Raw genomic sequence first — 15,902 nt, 5'->3', positions numbered from 1 at the left:
AGGGAGCCAAACACCCAACTTCATTGCTTCCTGAATTCAGGACACATTCTCTCTTGTGCTATTTTAGTTTATTTTTTAAAATTGTATATTTTATTTATTTATTTATTTATATTTTGGTACCAGGGATCAAACTTGAGACATTGCGCTTGCGAGGCAGGTGGTGGAACCACTGAGCTAAATCCCTGGCCCTCTTGTGCTATTTTAGAAGTTCACTTGAAAGGTCCAAAGAGAGATTACACTGGGCACATCAAGAGACCCCAAATATTTTCCATCCCCATTTTCTGGGCCTGGTTATGCTTTGACGCATATCTGCTTTATGGACTTTGTGAAGGTCTCACCCACTTATTTTACTGACCCTACAATCCCTAGGTAAGCCCAAGCCCCCCAGAATGTTAACCAAATCCCTTATGATTTCTTATAACACAGCAACTTACCTATCACCTTGATGCTCAAAACCTCACTGGATACTTCAGGGTAGGAATGACAGTTATCTGCAATGCATTTGTATTCCACATCTTTGGTTGGGTTATCCTGGAATACTGCAGGATCATTTGAGGTCTTTGTAATATTCTCTAAAACATCACTTCCTTTTAAAAGGTGATAAGTAATAGGTGAAGTTCCATTTATTGATTGGCAACTGACTCTTATGGACTGTCCTTTTATGATCTCAGACTTGGTGTCATGAAAAATCCTGGGCTCGGAGATATTTTCTAGAACAAGAGAGAGAGAAATAACCTGAATGGCAACAAAGCAATGCATGCAGCCTCACAGCTTCCTTCTCCAAACTCTAGTTTTTTGTTTCTGTCACCATGATAATTTGAAATTCCTGCTTGCCCTGTGAGTGCATGTATGAGTGTGTGTGTGTGTATGTGCATGCACGCATGTATGTATAATGATGAGGGAGAGGGAAAGAGAAGTATTAAAGTGGATGGGGTGTGGCTCAGCGGTGGAGCATTTGCCTCGCCTAGCATGTATGAAGCCCTGAGTTTGGTCCCTAGCACCACCACCACCACAAACAAAACGAAACAAAACAAAACACTGGGGATGTAGCTCATTGTGAAGGCCCTGGATTCAATACCTAGAGCACAGCTCCCGCCCACTACACACACACAAGGAATGTAGACAAAATAAAGAATGATGCAAATTCAAGGAAATCATTACGTCCCCATAAATGCATGTTTATATTTTATTTATTTATTTATTTATTGGTACCAAGGATCAAACTCGAGACCTTGTGCTTGCAAAGCAGGCACCAGAACCACTGAGCTAAATCCCTGGCCTGCATGTTTATATTTTAATATAACTCACTTGCACATATACATATACTTTTTATATGTCGAGCAAAAGCATAAGAAAAGCATAGCAAGGATTCCAACAGAATATGTCTGGAAATAAACCCTCAGGCACTGAGGTGGTACATACCTATCATCTCGGCTACTGGAGAGGCTGAGGCAAGAAGAGCACCTTCGAGGCCAGCCTGGGCAACTTACTGAGACTTTGTCTCAAAATAAAAAAATTGTTTAGGGCCGGGCATTTAGCTCAGTGGTTCTATCACTGTCTCACAAGTGCAAGGTCCCAAGTTCGATCCTCAGTACCCCCCCAAAAAAAAAAGAAAGAAAGAAAGAAAGAAAGAAAGAAAGAAAGAGAGAGAATCAGAGACGGTGACTTCTCTGAGGTTCCATGTTCACTTAGGATCTTGATACTCAGTGTGGTCCAGCGGCTGCAGCATTAGCATCGCCAAGTACTCCTTAGAGAAGCAGAGCCTGGTTCAGGCTGTCCCTCTGGCCAACTGAATTAGAACCTATGTTTTAACCAGGTCTTGCATGCACATTCAAGTCCGGGAAGCTGCCTTTCCATTCCACCCACTGGAAGTCCTACCCCTTCTGCTTAGCTGGGATACGGATAAAAACTATTCAGATCTTTTGTTTTTGTTTTTTAAAAAATGAGTTAAGGGCCGGGGATTTAGCTCAGTGGTTCTGCCGCCTGCCTTGCAAGGGCAAGGACCTGAGTTCGATCCCCAGTACCAAAAAAAAAAAAAAAAGAGTTAATTGTTCATTTGGTTTTTAAAAAAATCTATTTTGCAGTACTGGGGATTTGCACTGAGCTACCTCATTATCTCTTAAAAAAAAATTTTATTTTGATACAGGGTCTCACTAAGGCTAGGCTGGAATTTGTGGTCGGTCCTCCTGCCCTGGCCTCTCAGGGTGCTGGGATTACAAGTGTGCACCACTACACCTGGCTAAATCCCTGGACTTGATCTCGGGCAGCAACACTGTCCTTATAGAGCCTCTCTTCTGTACTCTGAGCGGGAGTACCACTTGCTCTGTCTGGATCTCCATTTCCCACACTTCTTTCCTCAAGTTCTTGCCCAGCCTGAGCCTGATCTGCCTTCAGACTGGGGAGGGTGGCACCAGCGATCTGCTTCCTTCCTCCCACTCAATCCAGCTGCTCCCTGAGCCAGCAAGGACATACTCACCACACACTGTGATCTGGACGGCATTGCTTCTCTTGACCACTTTGCCAATGCCTGCGGTGCAGCCGTAGGTCCCGCTGTCTCGCCCGTCAGTGATCTTGGTGAAATTCTGGCCCTGTGACACGATCATGCCTTCCTTCTCGATAGTGAAGTTGGCTGGCGGGGCTCCTGGGATGGAGCACAGCAGGTCCAACTTTTCACCTTGGTCCACACGGGTGGAGGAAAATTCCAGCATTGGCTTGGGAAACAGTTCTGGAAAACACCGAGTAGGAAGGGGACAAGATGTGTCTGGGCACCAATTCAAGCACCTGCCTGGAGAGCTCCGTGGCCCAGCTCCTTTGGGCAGAACCAATTCCCACCTTCCTGCCAAAAGGCTGCCTTTGATCCTTAATGTACCTTAAAGAGCTGTGACTCTTTGTGTGCCTGGGTCCCAGTGAGAGCTCCTGCTTGCCTGATGATCCAATTTATTTCACAGAAAAGTTCTATAACTTGTATTCATTCACGCATTCACTCATTTATTTGTTTACTCACACATTGCACTTCACAAAGACTTACTGCAGACGATTTCTGTGGGAGGCACCTTGGTCTGCATGGGGGAAACAGTCTTGGACTTCAAAGTGCTTACATCTAGTGAATGATTCAAACTTGGTACATGCAGCAAAGCCCACAAAAGGGACCCTGAACTTCACCTTGGAGGCCTGAAACTCTCCTTGCAGGAAGTTACCCAGGGGCAGTGGCCTAAGCAGCATGCCTTAGTCTGTTATGCTGTAAGGAACTGCCACAGACTGGTCTATTTGTGTCTGTGAAGTCCTCAAAGGCAAACCCTGGTCTCAGGTAGTTCTCGATTCCCAATAACTTGCCCAGCATGCAGAAGGTGTTCAATATACATTGAATTAATACTTTTCTCTAGTAAGATAATATAAATGCTATCAGTGAAAAACATGGCCATCAACAAACATGTCATTAGCAATAATTCACTAAATTGCTAGCAAACACTATGAATCAGCAGAATCTAACATATCCGCCAATCACTCCCTTGGGCAGTTGGCAGCCTACCTACCTATGACATGAGAGCTATGGCTGTGACTGCATAGTCAGTGATAGAACACTTTCCCCAAGGGTCCCAGGGGAGGACACTCTCTGTCCTTGGAAATACAAGAAAGGTCATGTATCTATTTTAGACATTAATTTATTTAGAGAGAATTAAAGCCAGGTAAGGGAGTAGAAGGCAGAGGGAACTTTAAAGCACCTAGGTGTGGAAAGCAAACAGGCCTGAGGGTGACTCCTGTTGTGCCATGTGGTGACCCTGTCATTCTTAGGTAAGTTACTAACTTCCCAGCCTCAGTTTCTATAACCGTAAAATGGGTATGAAAATTATCTCCCTCCTAGAGTTTTATGAGCATGAAGTAAAAATGCATATAAACCTTTGTAGTGTTCAACAGTGGAGAATCATTACAATTTTTTAGTTTCCTCATGTTTTTTCAGCCCCAGCCCTGTCACAGGGCCTGTATGCAGGGTCTAACATAGGCTTGGCACAGAAGAAAGATAAATGTTAGGGCCGGGGATTTAGCTCAGTGGTTTCGCCACCTGCTGCGCAAGCACAAGGACCCGAGTTCGATCCCTGGTACCAAAAAAAAAAAAGATAAATGTCATATGACTGAGGAAACTTTGTTAACATCCGAGTGCTTATTCTGTACAGACACTGTGTTAACACTTCATTTGATCCTTATACCGGCCCCATGACGTGAGTGCCATATCCATCCCATCTCATAGAGCTGCAGCAAGTTCAATACCTTGCCTACCATCTCAGAGGAAGTGAGCGGCCGGGCTGGGATTTGGTGCCAGAGCCTGAGTGCTCAACCACCCCAGCACAGCACAGTGCTTCCTGGCTGTGCCTCGACTTCTCCCCACGAGTACCAAAGCCCAGAGCACAGCCAGAAGAAGCACCAGCTCTCACTGGACATCCCGGACTGCTTCTCGAGCACGCCATTAGCCAATGTCCTCCCAGAGCACCCCTACCTGTGATGTTGACCACGATGCTGCTGACCTTGGACAGGCGACTGGACTCCACTTTGCATGTGTAGTTGCCGTTGTCCTCTACTGTGGCCATTACTGAATAGACGGCCTCCCTGCTGTGTCTGCTGTGGGCCACAATTGCCTTGTCCTTCTGGATTAGGATTTCTGGAGTCTCATGGGCCAGGTGCGTCACTTGGATGGTGCACCGGATGTGGAGCTGATCTCCTTCTGTGATTACCCCAGGGGGGCTGACTTGGAACTTTGGAGTAGAGAAGGAGGCTACGAGAAAACAGGACAAGCCCATTGGACTCAGGTTCAAACCTGGGCTCTTCCTACTCTTCTGTTCTCCTTTTCCCAACTCCTGTTTTTCCTAATTAATTTTAAAAAATCAGAGCCTAAGATGTAGCTCAGTGGCAACATGCCTGCCTCGCAAGCACAAGGTCCTAAGTTTGATCCCCGGTACCAAAAACAACAACAACAACAAAAACTCAACCTTTCCTCTCAATTCCTTCCCTGGGTTACTCTAATTCTCTTTTCCTTCTAACTCATTTCTATATCTTCAGCCTTCTTGGTTTCAATATTGTGGCTTTCTTGAGCTTCCCAAAGGCCAAATACCTAGCTCTTATCAGTGAACCTTGGAATTCACCATAGCAGGTAGAAATGCCTTGGCCCATGGACTTCTAGGGTGCTCTTATACCGTAACAGGAGCCTTCAAACTGCAGGGAGACTGTCCCTTAGCTTTCGATAGTAACAGCTACATAGACTATATTGCTTCATAGAAATACATTATTTGAATAAAAAAGCAGATTCTAGTCTATTCTACTTGATTTTTTGTTTGTTTGGTTTTTCGAGACAGGGTCTCGCTATGTAGTTCAGGCTGGCCTTGAACTCACTATGTAGCCCACATTGGCCTCAAACTTGCAGCATTCTCCTGCCTCAGCCTCCCCAGTGCTGGGATTATAGGCATGCGCCACCATGCCTAGCAAAATATATATCATATATATTAGATATGTCACAGCCCAGAAAGTTTGAAAAATACTGCCAACATGATTAAGAAGATACTTTAAGTCCTGGGGACAGCTGTTAATCCCTTTCCAATTTTGGGCTCTTTCCCCTACGACCAACCAGAAATTGCATAGAATGACGAGAAGGGGAGCAGGGCTCTGACCTGTCACGGTGACCATCTCTTCACTCCTGGTGGTTTCTGAGGTCTCAATTTGGAACCCCAGAGAAATACTGGCTTGACAGGTGAAATATAAAACATAGTCCTGTTCTCTAATTGGGAATTCCAAGGTCACAAAATTCTGTTCCCAAGAAGTCTTCTCCTTTTTGAGCTTGAAAATTTTTGGATCTTGTTCAAATTTTTCAACTTTGAAATGTATTGGGGCCCTTTCCTCTGGGACGGAACAATTGACAGTCACGACCCCACCTTCTATTGCCTCCTTCTTGTCCAGTGTCATCCTGGGACGTGGCACCCCTTAGGAGAAGGAGAAAGTCTAGTTAGTACCAGTTGGATCTAGTGGCACAAGCCTCCCTCAGCTGTCATTGTGGCCGAGCCATCTGAGGATTCTTCTTTCTCAATACCTGAGTGCAACCCCCTCCTCATACCACAGATATGTACATGCCAGATACTTTGCAAAACACAAGATAAGCTCAAGATCTGATTGGTGCTTTCATGGTTTACAATTCCTTTGGGACAATGGTACAATCAGATTCCCAACTGAGACAGTTTAAAGAGAGAAAAAAACCCAGCCAAGGGCCAGGGATTTAGCTCAGTGGTTCCAGTGCCTGTCAGGCGCCTGTCCGGCACCTGCTGCAGAAGTGCAAGGTCCTGAGTTCGATCCCTGGTACAAAAAAAAAAAAAAAACCAGCCAATATTTATTAGTATTACAATGATTATTGTAATGTATTCAATGCCAACCGTAGGCTAGAGTTGACTTCAATTTATTCTATAAATACTCACTGAGCACCTACTAGGAGCCAGATTCTTTGCTCAGAGCACAAAAATAGGCCAAACAGTATCTCTCTTTACAATTCATAGTCTGGAAGAACAGACAGACACATGAGAAGCATAGCTGTGTATTACTTTATGGCAGAGGCAAATTCAGATCAGTGCATTGTTAGGAGATTCATGGTGGGAACACAGTATATTTACTCCAACTAAAATGGCTCAGACATCACTGGGTGACATAGATATTCTGGGACCCCATCACACCAGCAGTCGGTCATTGACTAAAATGCTATCATAGGACACATGGCTGGCATTGCAGTACACCATGTACCAGACTTGATATCCAGCACTCTACCTGCATGATACCTCTCAATAACTCCCTGAGCTGAATATCAGTGTTGTGCTCACTTTGCTGACAAGGGTTTTGCAATATAGAGTGGTTAAAGGACTTAGCCAGGCAGAAACCTAGGCAGAGAGACTGCAGAATCCAGTGTGTGAACACAGCCTTTTGACAAATAAATCCCACTGAGTGCAGAGAGAGCATCTGAGGTGTTCCCTTCGGGAGACCAGTTTTGTTTGAGAAGGTGTCAGAGAGGAAAAGAGGGAATACTGAGTTGAGTTTTGAAGAAGAAAGTGAAGTTGTATGTGTGCTTGGCTTGTTTGTTTTGTTTGTTTGTTTGTTTGTTTGTTTGTGGTACTGGAGATTGAACCAAGGGCCTTCGCACTGAACTACCTCTCGCGATCTGTTTTATTTATATTTTTTATTTCGAGACAGGGTCTCACTAAGTCACTAAATTGCCCAGCCTGAGCTCAAACTTGGCAGTCTTCCTGCCTTAGTCTCCCAGAGTGCTGGGATTACAGGCATACACTACAACACCCAGCTAGAAAGCATAGTTCTTGAGACAAGATAAAGAAAGGTAACATGGTGGCTCATGTCTGTAAACCCAGCACTCAGGAGACTGAGGCAGGAGGATTGCTGAGAGTTCAATGCCAGCCTGGGTTACATAGTGAGTTCAAGGCCAGCCTGAACTGCATAGACACTGTCTTAAAAAATGAATAAATAAATAAATAAACATAAAAGAAGGGTATTCCCAGGAGAAGGAACAGCACATGCAAAGACAAAGAAGTTAGAAAGAGCCTGGCACACTGGGAACAGGCTTAATGCTTACATTTTCAAGTTAGGAAAATGGCAACGGCTGAGTGAGAAGCATGCTACATGGACAGATGGGCTGGTGTCATCCTCATTCTCAGTTACTATTCCTGCTCCCATGTGCACCCAAATTCCAGCAACTCACCTTTCACCCACAATTGGTACTCCGGAGTGGTCTTCTTCTTTTTGTTGTTCAGAATCACAGTGCATTTGTACGTCCCCGAGTCATGGACCCGGGCTTGAGGAATAAGAAAGTTCTCCGTGTTCTTCACGGAGGAGACGTTGTACAAGAGCACATCGTCCTTATAGAACACCACCTGGTACTGAGGCTTGATGTGCGAGGTGGTGCTGATGTCCACGATGCACTGCAGGGTCAGGTTCTGCCCATTCTGCACCGTCCAGTCTGGCAGGCTCTGCATGTGGATGGTGTTGATGGTGAAAGCTGGGGCAAATGGAAGGCGGGCAGACAAACCATTAGACATGGCCCCGTCACACCCCAGGCATCTATCACATCCTAGCCTGGGTCTCAAATCCCTCAGAGGCCAGGCAGCTCATGACTGTAGGTAGTGGGTTAAATATGAGGCAGGGGATACTGAGCCGTCCCTATTCACAGCAACATCAGGTGGCAACGTGGGACAAACACAAGACTGCAGTCAAGGAGCTGCTGTCATGGTCCCTGCAGGAAGCAGAAGTTCCACTCAGGCTGATGTTCAGGTTCTGGAATTGAACTCAGGACCTTGCGATTGCCAAGCAGGTGCAGCACCACTGAGCTACATCCCTGGCCCCTGGTAATTAACCTCTTTGAACTCAGTCTCCTCATCTCTAAAATGGGAGAATAATAGATTTACAGAAGAACAGCCCCAAAGCACCCAGTCAGCACCAGGTGCACAGAAGTGCCTAACAAGTAGCACCCACCTCTATTCTGAATCCAGAGGGTCAGGCCCAAGAACTTTCCTCCCCTATCCTAGCCTGACTGAATTACTGAATTAGCACAGTCTGGGCTGTCATCTTTCTCTGTCTCTCTCTGTCTCTCTGTCTCTTCCTTCCTTCCTTCCTTCCTTTCCTTCAAAAACTTTTAGATTTAATAGGTGCTAGCAGTTTGTAGACTTTTTTAAAAAGTCAAAAGTCAAGTTGTGGAGCTTAGCTGTGCAGGGTGAGAGGTCCCTGGCTGTCTGGAGCCCTGCTCCTCCAGCTTGCCATGCCTACCTGCAGCCAGTAAGATGGTAAGAACCCCCTTGACACACCCACCGGCGACCAGCTTAGCCCAACCCCATCCTCCACCCCCACCTCCTGGCTGTGCTGCTACCTGGTTCCACACTATAGAGGCACAGGGGGGCATAAAGGCCATTGTCCTGAGCTGCAGAAGTGAACAACAGAGAGAGTGCCTCTCTCAGGCTCCTTGATGAAAACTGAAGCCCACTGGAAAAGTGAAGAGAATCTCTGCAATAAAGGCACACCAGACCACCATATTTGGTTAGTTGGAGGGATCATCACCTCCCATCAGAACCTGGACTATCTTCAGGGGAAGGGCAGCTGAACCTGCAGTAGAGCCTTGCAGAGTTCAACCCTGCAGGAGGACAGGGAGCTCAACTTGGGACTTGCAGCCAGAAATCTGCCTGAATTTCACAGGTCTGCGACTAGCTCGCTGAGACTCATTGATTTATATCTGCACACTGCTGCCCATGTTGTCTATTGTGACAGCAGAGACATACCCTGAAGGAGGCCCTTCATTTTTATCTTTTATTTGTTATTTTCAAAATTATTAATTTTTTTGCTCTTATTTTTAATTTTTATTTTTTCTTTTTCTACTCTTCAAATTTTTATTTTTCTTTTTTCTCTCTTTTCTCTTTTCTTCCTCTCTCTCTTACTCACTCCCTTGTTGTCTCACATTTTTCTTCATCTCCCTTTGTGTTCCTGTTCTGGCCCTAATTCATATTTCTTCTTTATTTTTCTTTTCTTCTCTTTTTCCTTCTCTTGCCTGTGTCCTCTGGCCTCACTGCTAACCTTTCCCTATCCTTCTACCTACCTATCCCTCCCTCCCCAACTCTTTCTAACTCCCCATCCTGAAGGGTAAAGCTGCTATATTGAAGAATTTATTCACTATAAACATATGTTGGTTTGGTCCTTGATTTTGGTTTAATTCACACAGTTAAAGGTGATAGATTAATAACTACCACAAATTGTCATTTTCTAAGATGTACTTGATGCTATGGTGTTGCTGATTGTATCACTTGGGCTAAGGTGTTGTGATTGATCTAATCAGTTGTCCTTCCTTGTATAATGAAAATGAGATAGCCTCAGAGCTATTAGAGACTCAAAACCTAAAGACCAGCTATATCTGGAAGACACCTCTGAGAAGCAATCATTCCATAAAGGTTCTAAATACAAGCAACAAAGATACTTACAATAAGCAACTTGGAAATATCAACCCAGGAATTAAACCAAGGACAGTACCAAAAACAAAAATGAGAAGACATTTAAGCAAGGGGCAAACTCAGACTTCCACCCCACAAAAGGCAAATTCTGGGGGAAACAAGGTGGAAAAGTCTGATAATCAACCACCTGGACACCCTGAACGGATAGCACAGGAAGTAACAAAACAGATGAATGAGGCTCTAGAAAAATTCAAAGCAGAAATAATCTCCAAGATAACTACAGAGATGGTGAACACAGTGAAAGACATGATTAGAGGCTCAAGAACAGAAACAGATAAAAAAAATAGATGAGCTCAGAACCATGCTGGAAGCCATGAATGCCCAGCATAAGAAAGAAATGGAAACCACGATCACCCAACATAAGAAAGAAATGGAATCCATGAAACACATTCCAACAGATATTCAGGAGATTAAAAACTCCACTGAAAGTATGCACAGTAGATTAAAGGAATGTGAAGATAGAATATCAGATATAGAAGACAAGATTGCGGTTAATGACCATGAAAACAGAGATTTCTTAAAATAGTAAGGGACCATGAGAAATCAATCCAGCAGCTGCTAGATGATGCAAAGAAGAATTAACATAAGACTGATAGGAGTCCATGAAAAAACAGGAGAAAGTACAATTGACATTAAAAAAAAAAACTGTTCACAGAAGTAATAGTAGAAAACTTCCCAGACAGAGGTAGAGAATTGGACATACAGGTAAGTGAGGTATATAGAACTCCAAATAGCCATGATAAAAAAAAAAACTACACCTAGACATATAATAGTCAAGATCCCAGAAACCCAACAGAAGAACAAAATCCTACAAGCAGTTAGAGAAAAGAAACAAATCGCCTACAAAGGAAAGCCCATCAGAATCACAGCAGATTTCTCAACACAAACCCTCAAGTCAAGGAGAGCCTGGAGTGAAGTAGTTCAAGCCCTAAAAGAAAATAACTTCCAAGCTAGACTGTTGTATCCTGCAAAATTATCTTTCAAAATCAGTGGGGAAATTAGATACTTCCACAACAAAGAACACCTGAGAAATTTCTTAAACACCAAATCAGCACTCCAAACAATTCTAAACAATATCCTAGAAAAAGACAATGAAGGTCACACCTCCATGAGGCCCAACAGAGGGAAGCCACCAGGCAAGGTAAGAAACTAAAGGGAAAGGGGAAAAAATAAGAAATAAAAGAGCCAACAACAGTAAAACATCATGGCAAGGATGAGTCAATATCTATCAATTATAACCATCAGTGTTAATGGCCTCAATTCACCAATCAAAAGAAACAGACTGGCAGAATGGATTAAGAAGCAAAATCCAACAATGTGCTGTATACAAGAAACATACCTAACTCAAAAAAAAAAATTCATAGACTGAAAGTAGAAGGATGGAAAACAGTTCTCCACATGACAGGAACCCAGAAAGCAGGGGTAGCAATCTTATTTGCAGACAAAGTAGATTTCAAACCAAAATTACTTAAGAGAGACAAAGATGGTCACTACATCCTTGTGAAGGGAACAATCCAAGAGGAAGAGATGACAATCCTAAATATATATGCACCAAATACAAATACCCGCAGCTAAACAAAACAAATATTAATGGACATGAAAAACCAAATAAGCACTAATACAATTGGGGGGGGCGTGGATTTAGCTCAGTGGTTCCGGTGCCTGCCTCACAAGTGCAAGGTCCCAAGTTCAATCCCCGGTACCAAAAAAAAAAATTGTAGTGGGGGACTTCAATACCCCACTATCACAAATAGACAGATCATCTAGACAAAAAATTAGCAACAGAATTCTAGAACTGAACCAAGCTATTGAACAAATGGACTTAATAGATATTTACAGAGTGTTCCACCACACAAAATCAGAATACACATTCTTTTCGGCTGCACAAGGGTCATTCTCCAAAATAGATCACATGCTAGTTCATAGAACATGGCTAAGTAAATGTGAAAAAATTGAAGTTACCCCCTGTATATTATCAGACCATAGTGCAATAAAATTGGAGATCAGTAACATAAGAAACTGCAAAATGCCCACAAACACATTGAAATTGAGTAACACTCTCCTGAATAACCAATGGGTCACAGAGGAAATTAAAGAAGAAATTAGACAGTTTCTACAAGTAAATGATAATGCCAGTACAACATAAAGGAATCGATGGGACACAATGAAAGCAGTTCTATGTGGGAAATTCATAGCAGTGAATGCCCATATTAGGAAAACAGAGAGAACTCAAATAAATAACCTAATCCAGAACCTCAAGCTCCTAGAAAAAAGAAGAGCATAACAAACCCAAAGCTTGTACAAGAGAGGAAATTATAATGATCAGAGCAGAAATCAATCCAATGGAGGCTAAGAGAACGATACTAAAAAAATCAATGAATCAAAGACTTGGTTTTTTGAAAGAATAAATAAAATCAATAAACCTTTAGCCAACCTTATCAAAAAAAAAAGGAAACAAAAGGCTCAAATCCATGCAATTAAGAATGAAAAAGGTGGGGGCCAGGGATTTAGCTCAGTGGTTCTGTCACCTGCCTTGCAAGCACAAAGTCCCAAGTTCGATCCCCGGTACCAAAAAAAAAAAGAATGAAAAAGGTGAAGTCACAACAGACCCAGCAGAAATCCAGAGGATCATCAATACCTACTTTGAGAACCTGTACTGTAACAAAATGGAAAACACAGAAGAAATTGACAGATTCCTAGATACATACAAATTGCCAAAGTTAAATGAAGAAGATATAGAAATTCTAAACACTCCAATTACAATGAGTGAAATTGAAAATGTAATGAAAAATTTACCAACAAAGAAAAGCCCAGGTCCTGATGCCTTCACTGCTGAATTCTACAAGACATTTAAAGAAGAACTATAGCCATTACTCTTTAAACTCATCAAGGAAATTGAAAGGGAAGCAATACTTCCAAATTTATTCCTAGAAGCAAGTGTTACTTTGATTCCAAAACCAGGGAAAGACCCAACCCAAAAAGAGAACTACAGGCCAGTCTCCCTAATGAACATAGATACAAAAATCCTCAAAAAGATACTGGCAAACAGAATACAGAGGGTCATCAAGAAGATCATATACCTGCCAAGGATTTAGCACAGTGGTTCTGCCACCTGCCTCGCAAGTGCAAGGTCCCAAGTTCAATCCCTGATACAAAAAAAAAGATCATACACCCTGACCAAGTTGGATTTATCCCAGGGATGCAAGGATGGTTCAACATATGTAAATCAATAAATGTAATACACTATATTAACAGAGTCAAGGACAAAACCTATATGATCATCTCAGTAGATGCAGAAAAAGCATTCAACAAAATCCAACACCCAGGGCTGGGGATTTAGCTCAGTGGTTATGCTGCCTGCCTCTCAAGCACAAGTTTGATCCCCAGTACCAAAAATAAAAGCAAAAACAAAATCCAACACCCATTCATGATAAAAACCTTACAGAAAATTGGAATAGAAGGTCTTTATCTCAACCTGATTAATGCTATCTATGAAAATTAATGCTATCTATGAAAATCCAACAGCCAACATCATTCTAAATGGTCAAAAACTGAAAACTTTCATGCTAAAATCAGGAACAAGACAAGGATGCCCACTATCACCACTCCTGTTCAATATAGTTCTGGAAACATTAGCCACAGCAATTAGAAAAGAGAAAGAAATAAAAGGAATAAAGATAGGAAAGGAAGAGGTTAAACTGTCATTATTTGCTGACGATATGATACTTTACATAGCAGACCCAAAAAACTCTGCCAAAAAACCAAACCACAACAAAACAAAAATCTCCACCAAAAGACTTCTAGACTTAATTGACAGATTCAGTACAGCAGCTGGATACAAGGTCAACACTCAAAAAACAATAGTCTTCTTATACACAAATAACAGACTCACTAAGAGAGAAATTAGGGAAACAATTCCTTTTACAGTAGCATCCAAAAAAATTAAATATCTAGGAATCAATCTAAAGGAAGCAAACAATCTCTACGATGAAAACTACAGCATTCTGAAAAAAGAGATTGAAGAGGATATAAGAAAATGGAAAGACATCCCTTGTTCCTGGGTAGGAAGAACCAATATAGTGAAAATGGCCATACTTCCAAAACTACTATATAGATTTAATGCAATGCTGATTGAAATTCCAACAATATACTTCACAGAACTAGAGAAAACAATCCAAAAATTCATTTGGAACCAGAAGAGACCTAGAATAGCAAAAGCAATTCTAGGCAACAGAGACATGGCTGGGGATATCACAGTCCCCAACTTGAAACTATACTACAAAGCTGCTGTGATAAAAACAGCATGGTACTGGCAAGGAAACAGACCCAAGGATCAGTGGAATAAATTAGAAGATACAGAAACAACTCCAGACATACTCAGCCACCTCATCTTTGACAACGAAGTCAACTACCCTCACTGGAGGAAAGATAGCCTATTTAATAAATGGTGTTGGAAAAACTGGATTTCAACCTGTCAAAGATTAAAACTAGACCTATATCTATCACCATGCACTAAACTATGATCAAAGTAGATTAAAGATCTAAATATTAAAACAGAAACACTACACCTTCTGGAAGATAAGTTAGGTAGAACTCTTGAAGACATTGGCATGGGAAAAGACTTTATGAACAAAACCTCAGTAGTACAGGAACTAGCAGAAAGAATCAACAACTGGGATCTCATCTTATTAAAAAGCTTCTGCACTGCAAGAGAAACCACCAACAGAGCTAAGAGACAACCTACACTGTGGGAAAAAAATTTTTAGCAGTTGTACCTTAGACAAAGGACCACTATCTAGAATATATAAAGAACTGAAAAAAATCAGACCCCCCCAAATTAAAAAACCCAATACAAAAATGGGCATCTGAAATGAACAAGCATTTCTCAGACAAGTAAAAGCAGCAAATAAACATACGAAAAAATGTTTAACATCACTGGTCATTCGAGAGATGTAGATGAAAACAACACTGAGATTCCACCTCACCCCAAAAAGAATGGCTGCTATCAAGAAATCAACCAATAACAAATGCTGGAGGGGGTGTGGGGAGAAACGAACCCTTCTCCATTGTTGGTGGGTGTGCAGACTGGTGCAACCACTGTGGAAATTAGTATGGAGATACCTCAAAGAACTAGGGCTAGAGGTCTCATTTGAGCCAGCTATTCCCCTGCTGGGTATCTTCCCAAAAGAATTAAAAGAATCATACTACAGTGATATATGTGCACCCATGTTTATAGCGGCACAGTTTGTAATCGCTAAAGCTTGGAAACAGCCCAAGTGCCCATCAACTGGAAACTGGATAAAGAAGATGTGGTTTTTTTATAAAATGGAGTACTACTCAGCCATAAAGAATGAGAAACTAGAGACATTTATAGCTAAATGGATACATATTGAGGCCATACTCTTAAGTGAAATAAATAGGACACACATGTGTAAATACCAAATAGTCTCTCTCGTGTGAGAAACTGAAAGTGTAAATAAGGATGAAAATGATTAAAATGAATAATTGATAATTTGAAATAGGAAAAGGTCCAAAGGTGTAGGGGTCGTGGGAGGAGAAGGGGAAAGGGAAGAAGGGAAAGAAAAAATTATGAGAAAAGAAAAAAAAAAAATGGAAACGAGGGCCGAGGATTTAGCTCAGTGGTTCTGGCACCTGCCTTACAAGCACAAGGTCCCGAGTTTGATCCCCAGTACCAAAAAATAAAAAATAAGAACTAAGATACATCATGTACAGGTAACAAGCACCCAATGATAAATGTAAACGTATTGTATACCTAAAATGTACCAATAAAAGAATTTAAGGGGAAAAAAAGTCAAATTGTGACTTTATAAATTAGAAGTTCTTAAAAATCTCAACCAGATATTAAACAATTTAAAA

General features: G+C 42.0%; 1 protein-coding gene across 5 annotated transcripts in view; it reads right to left on the bottom strand.

Moving 5' to 3' along the window:
* Pecam1 (platelet and endothelial cell adhesion molecule 1) overlaps nucleotides 1-15,902 on the bottom strand; it is a 57,361-nt gene that overhangs the window by 27,781 nt on the left and 13,678 nt on the right. For all 5 annotated transcript variants that reach the window (XM_087208604.1, XM_013067635.3, XM_004870297.4 and 2 more), the window contains 5 exons: nucleotides 7,736-8,032; nucleotides 5,658-5,966; nucleotides 4,493-4,768; nucleotides 2,477-2,725; nucleotides 435-710 (listed from right to left, as the gene is read on the bottom strand). In XM_087208604.1, coding sequence (XP_087064730.1) covers nucleotides 435-710; nucleotides 2,477-2,725; nucleotides 4,493-4,768; nucleotides 5,658-5,966; nucleotides 7,736-8,032 — 1,407 coding nt within the window. The remainder of the gene's footprint in view (nucleotides 1-434; nucleotides 711-2,476; nucleotides 2,726-4,492; nucleotides 4,769-5,657; nucleotides 5,967-7,735; nucleotides 8,033-15,902) is intronic.

The sequence above is a fragment of the Heterocephalus glaber genome, unplaced genomic scaffold (assembly GCF_053883595.1).
Source record: "Heterocephalus glaber isolate CG9 unplaced genomic scaffold, H.glaber_assembly_v1.0 deba00000937, whole genome shotgun sequence".
Taxonomy (NCBI): Eukaryota; Metazoa; Chordata; class Mammalia; order Rodentia; family Bathyergidae; genus Heterocephalus; species Heterocephalus glaber.
This window is presented reverse-complemented; position numbering and strand designations above follow the sequence as displayed.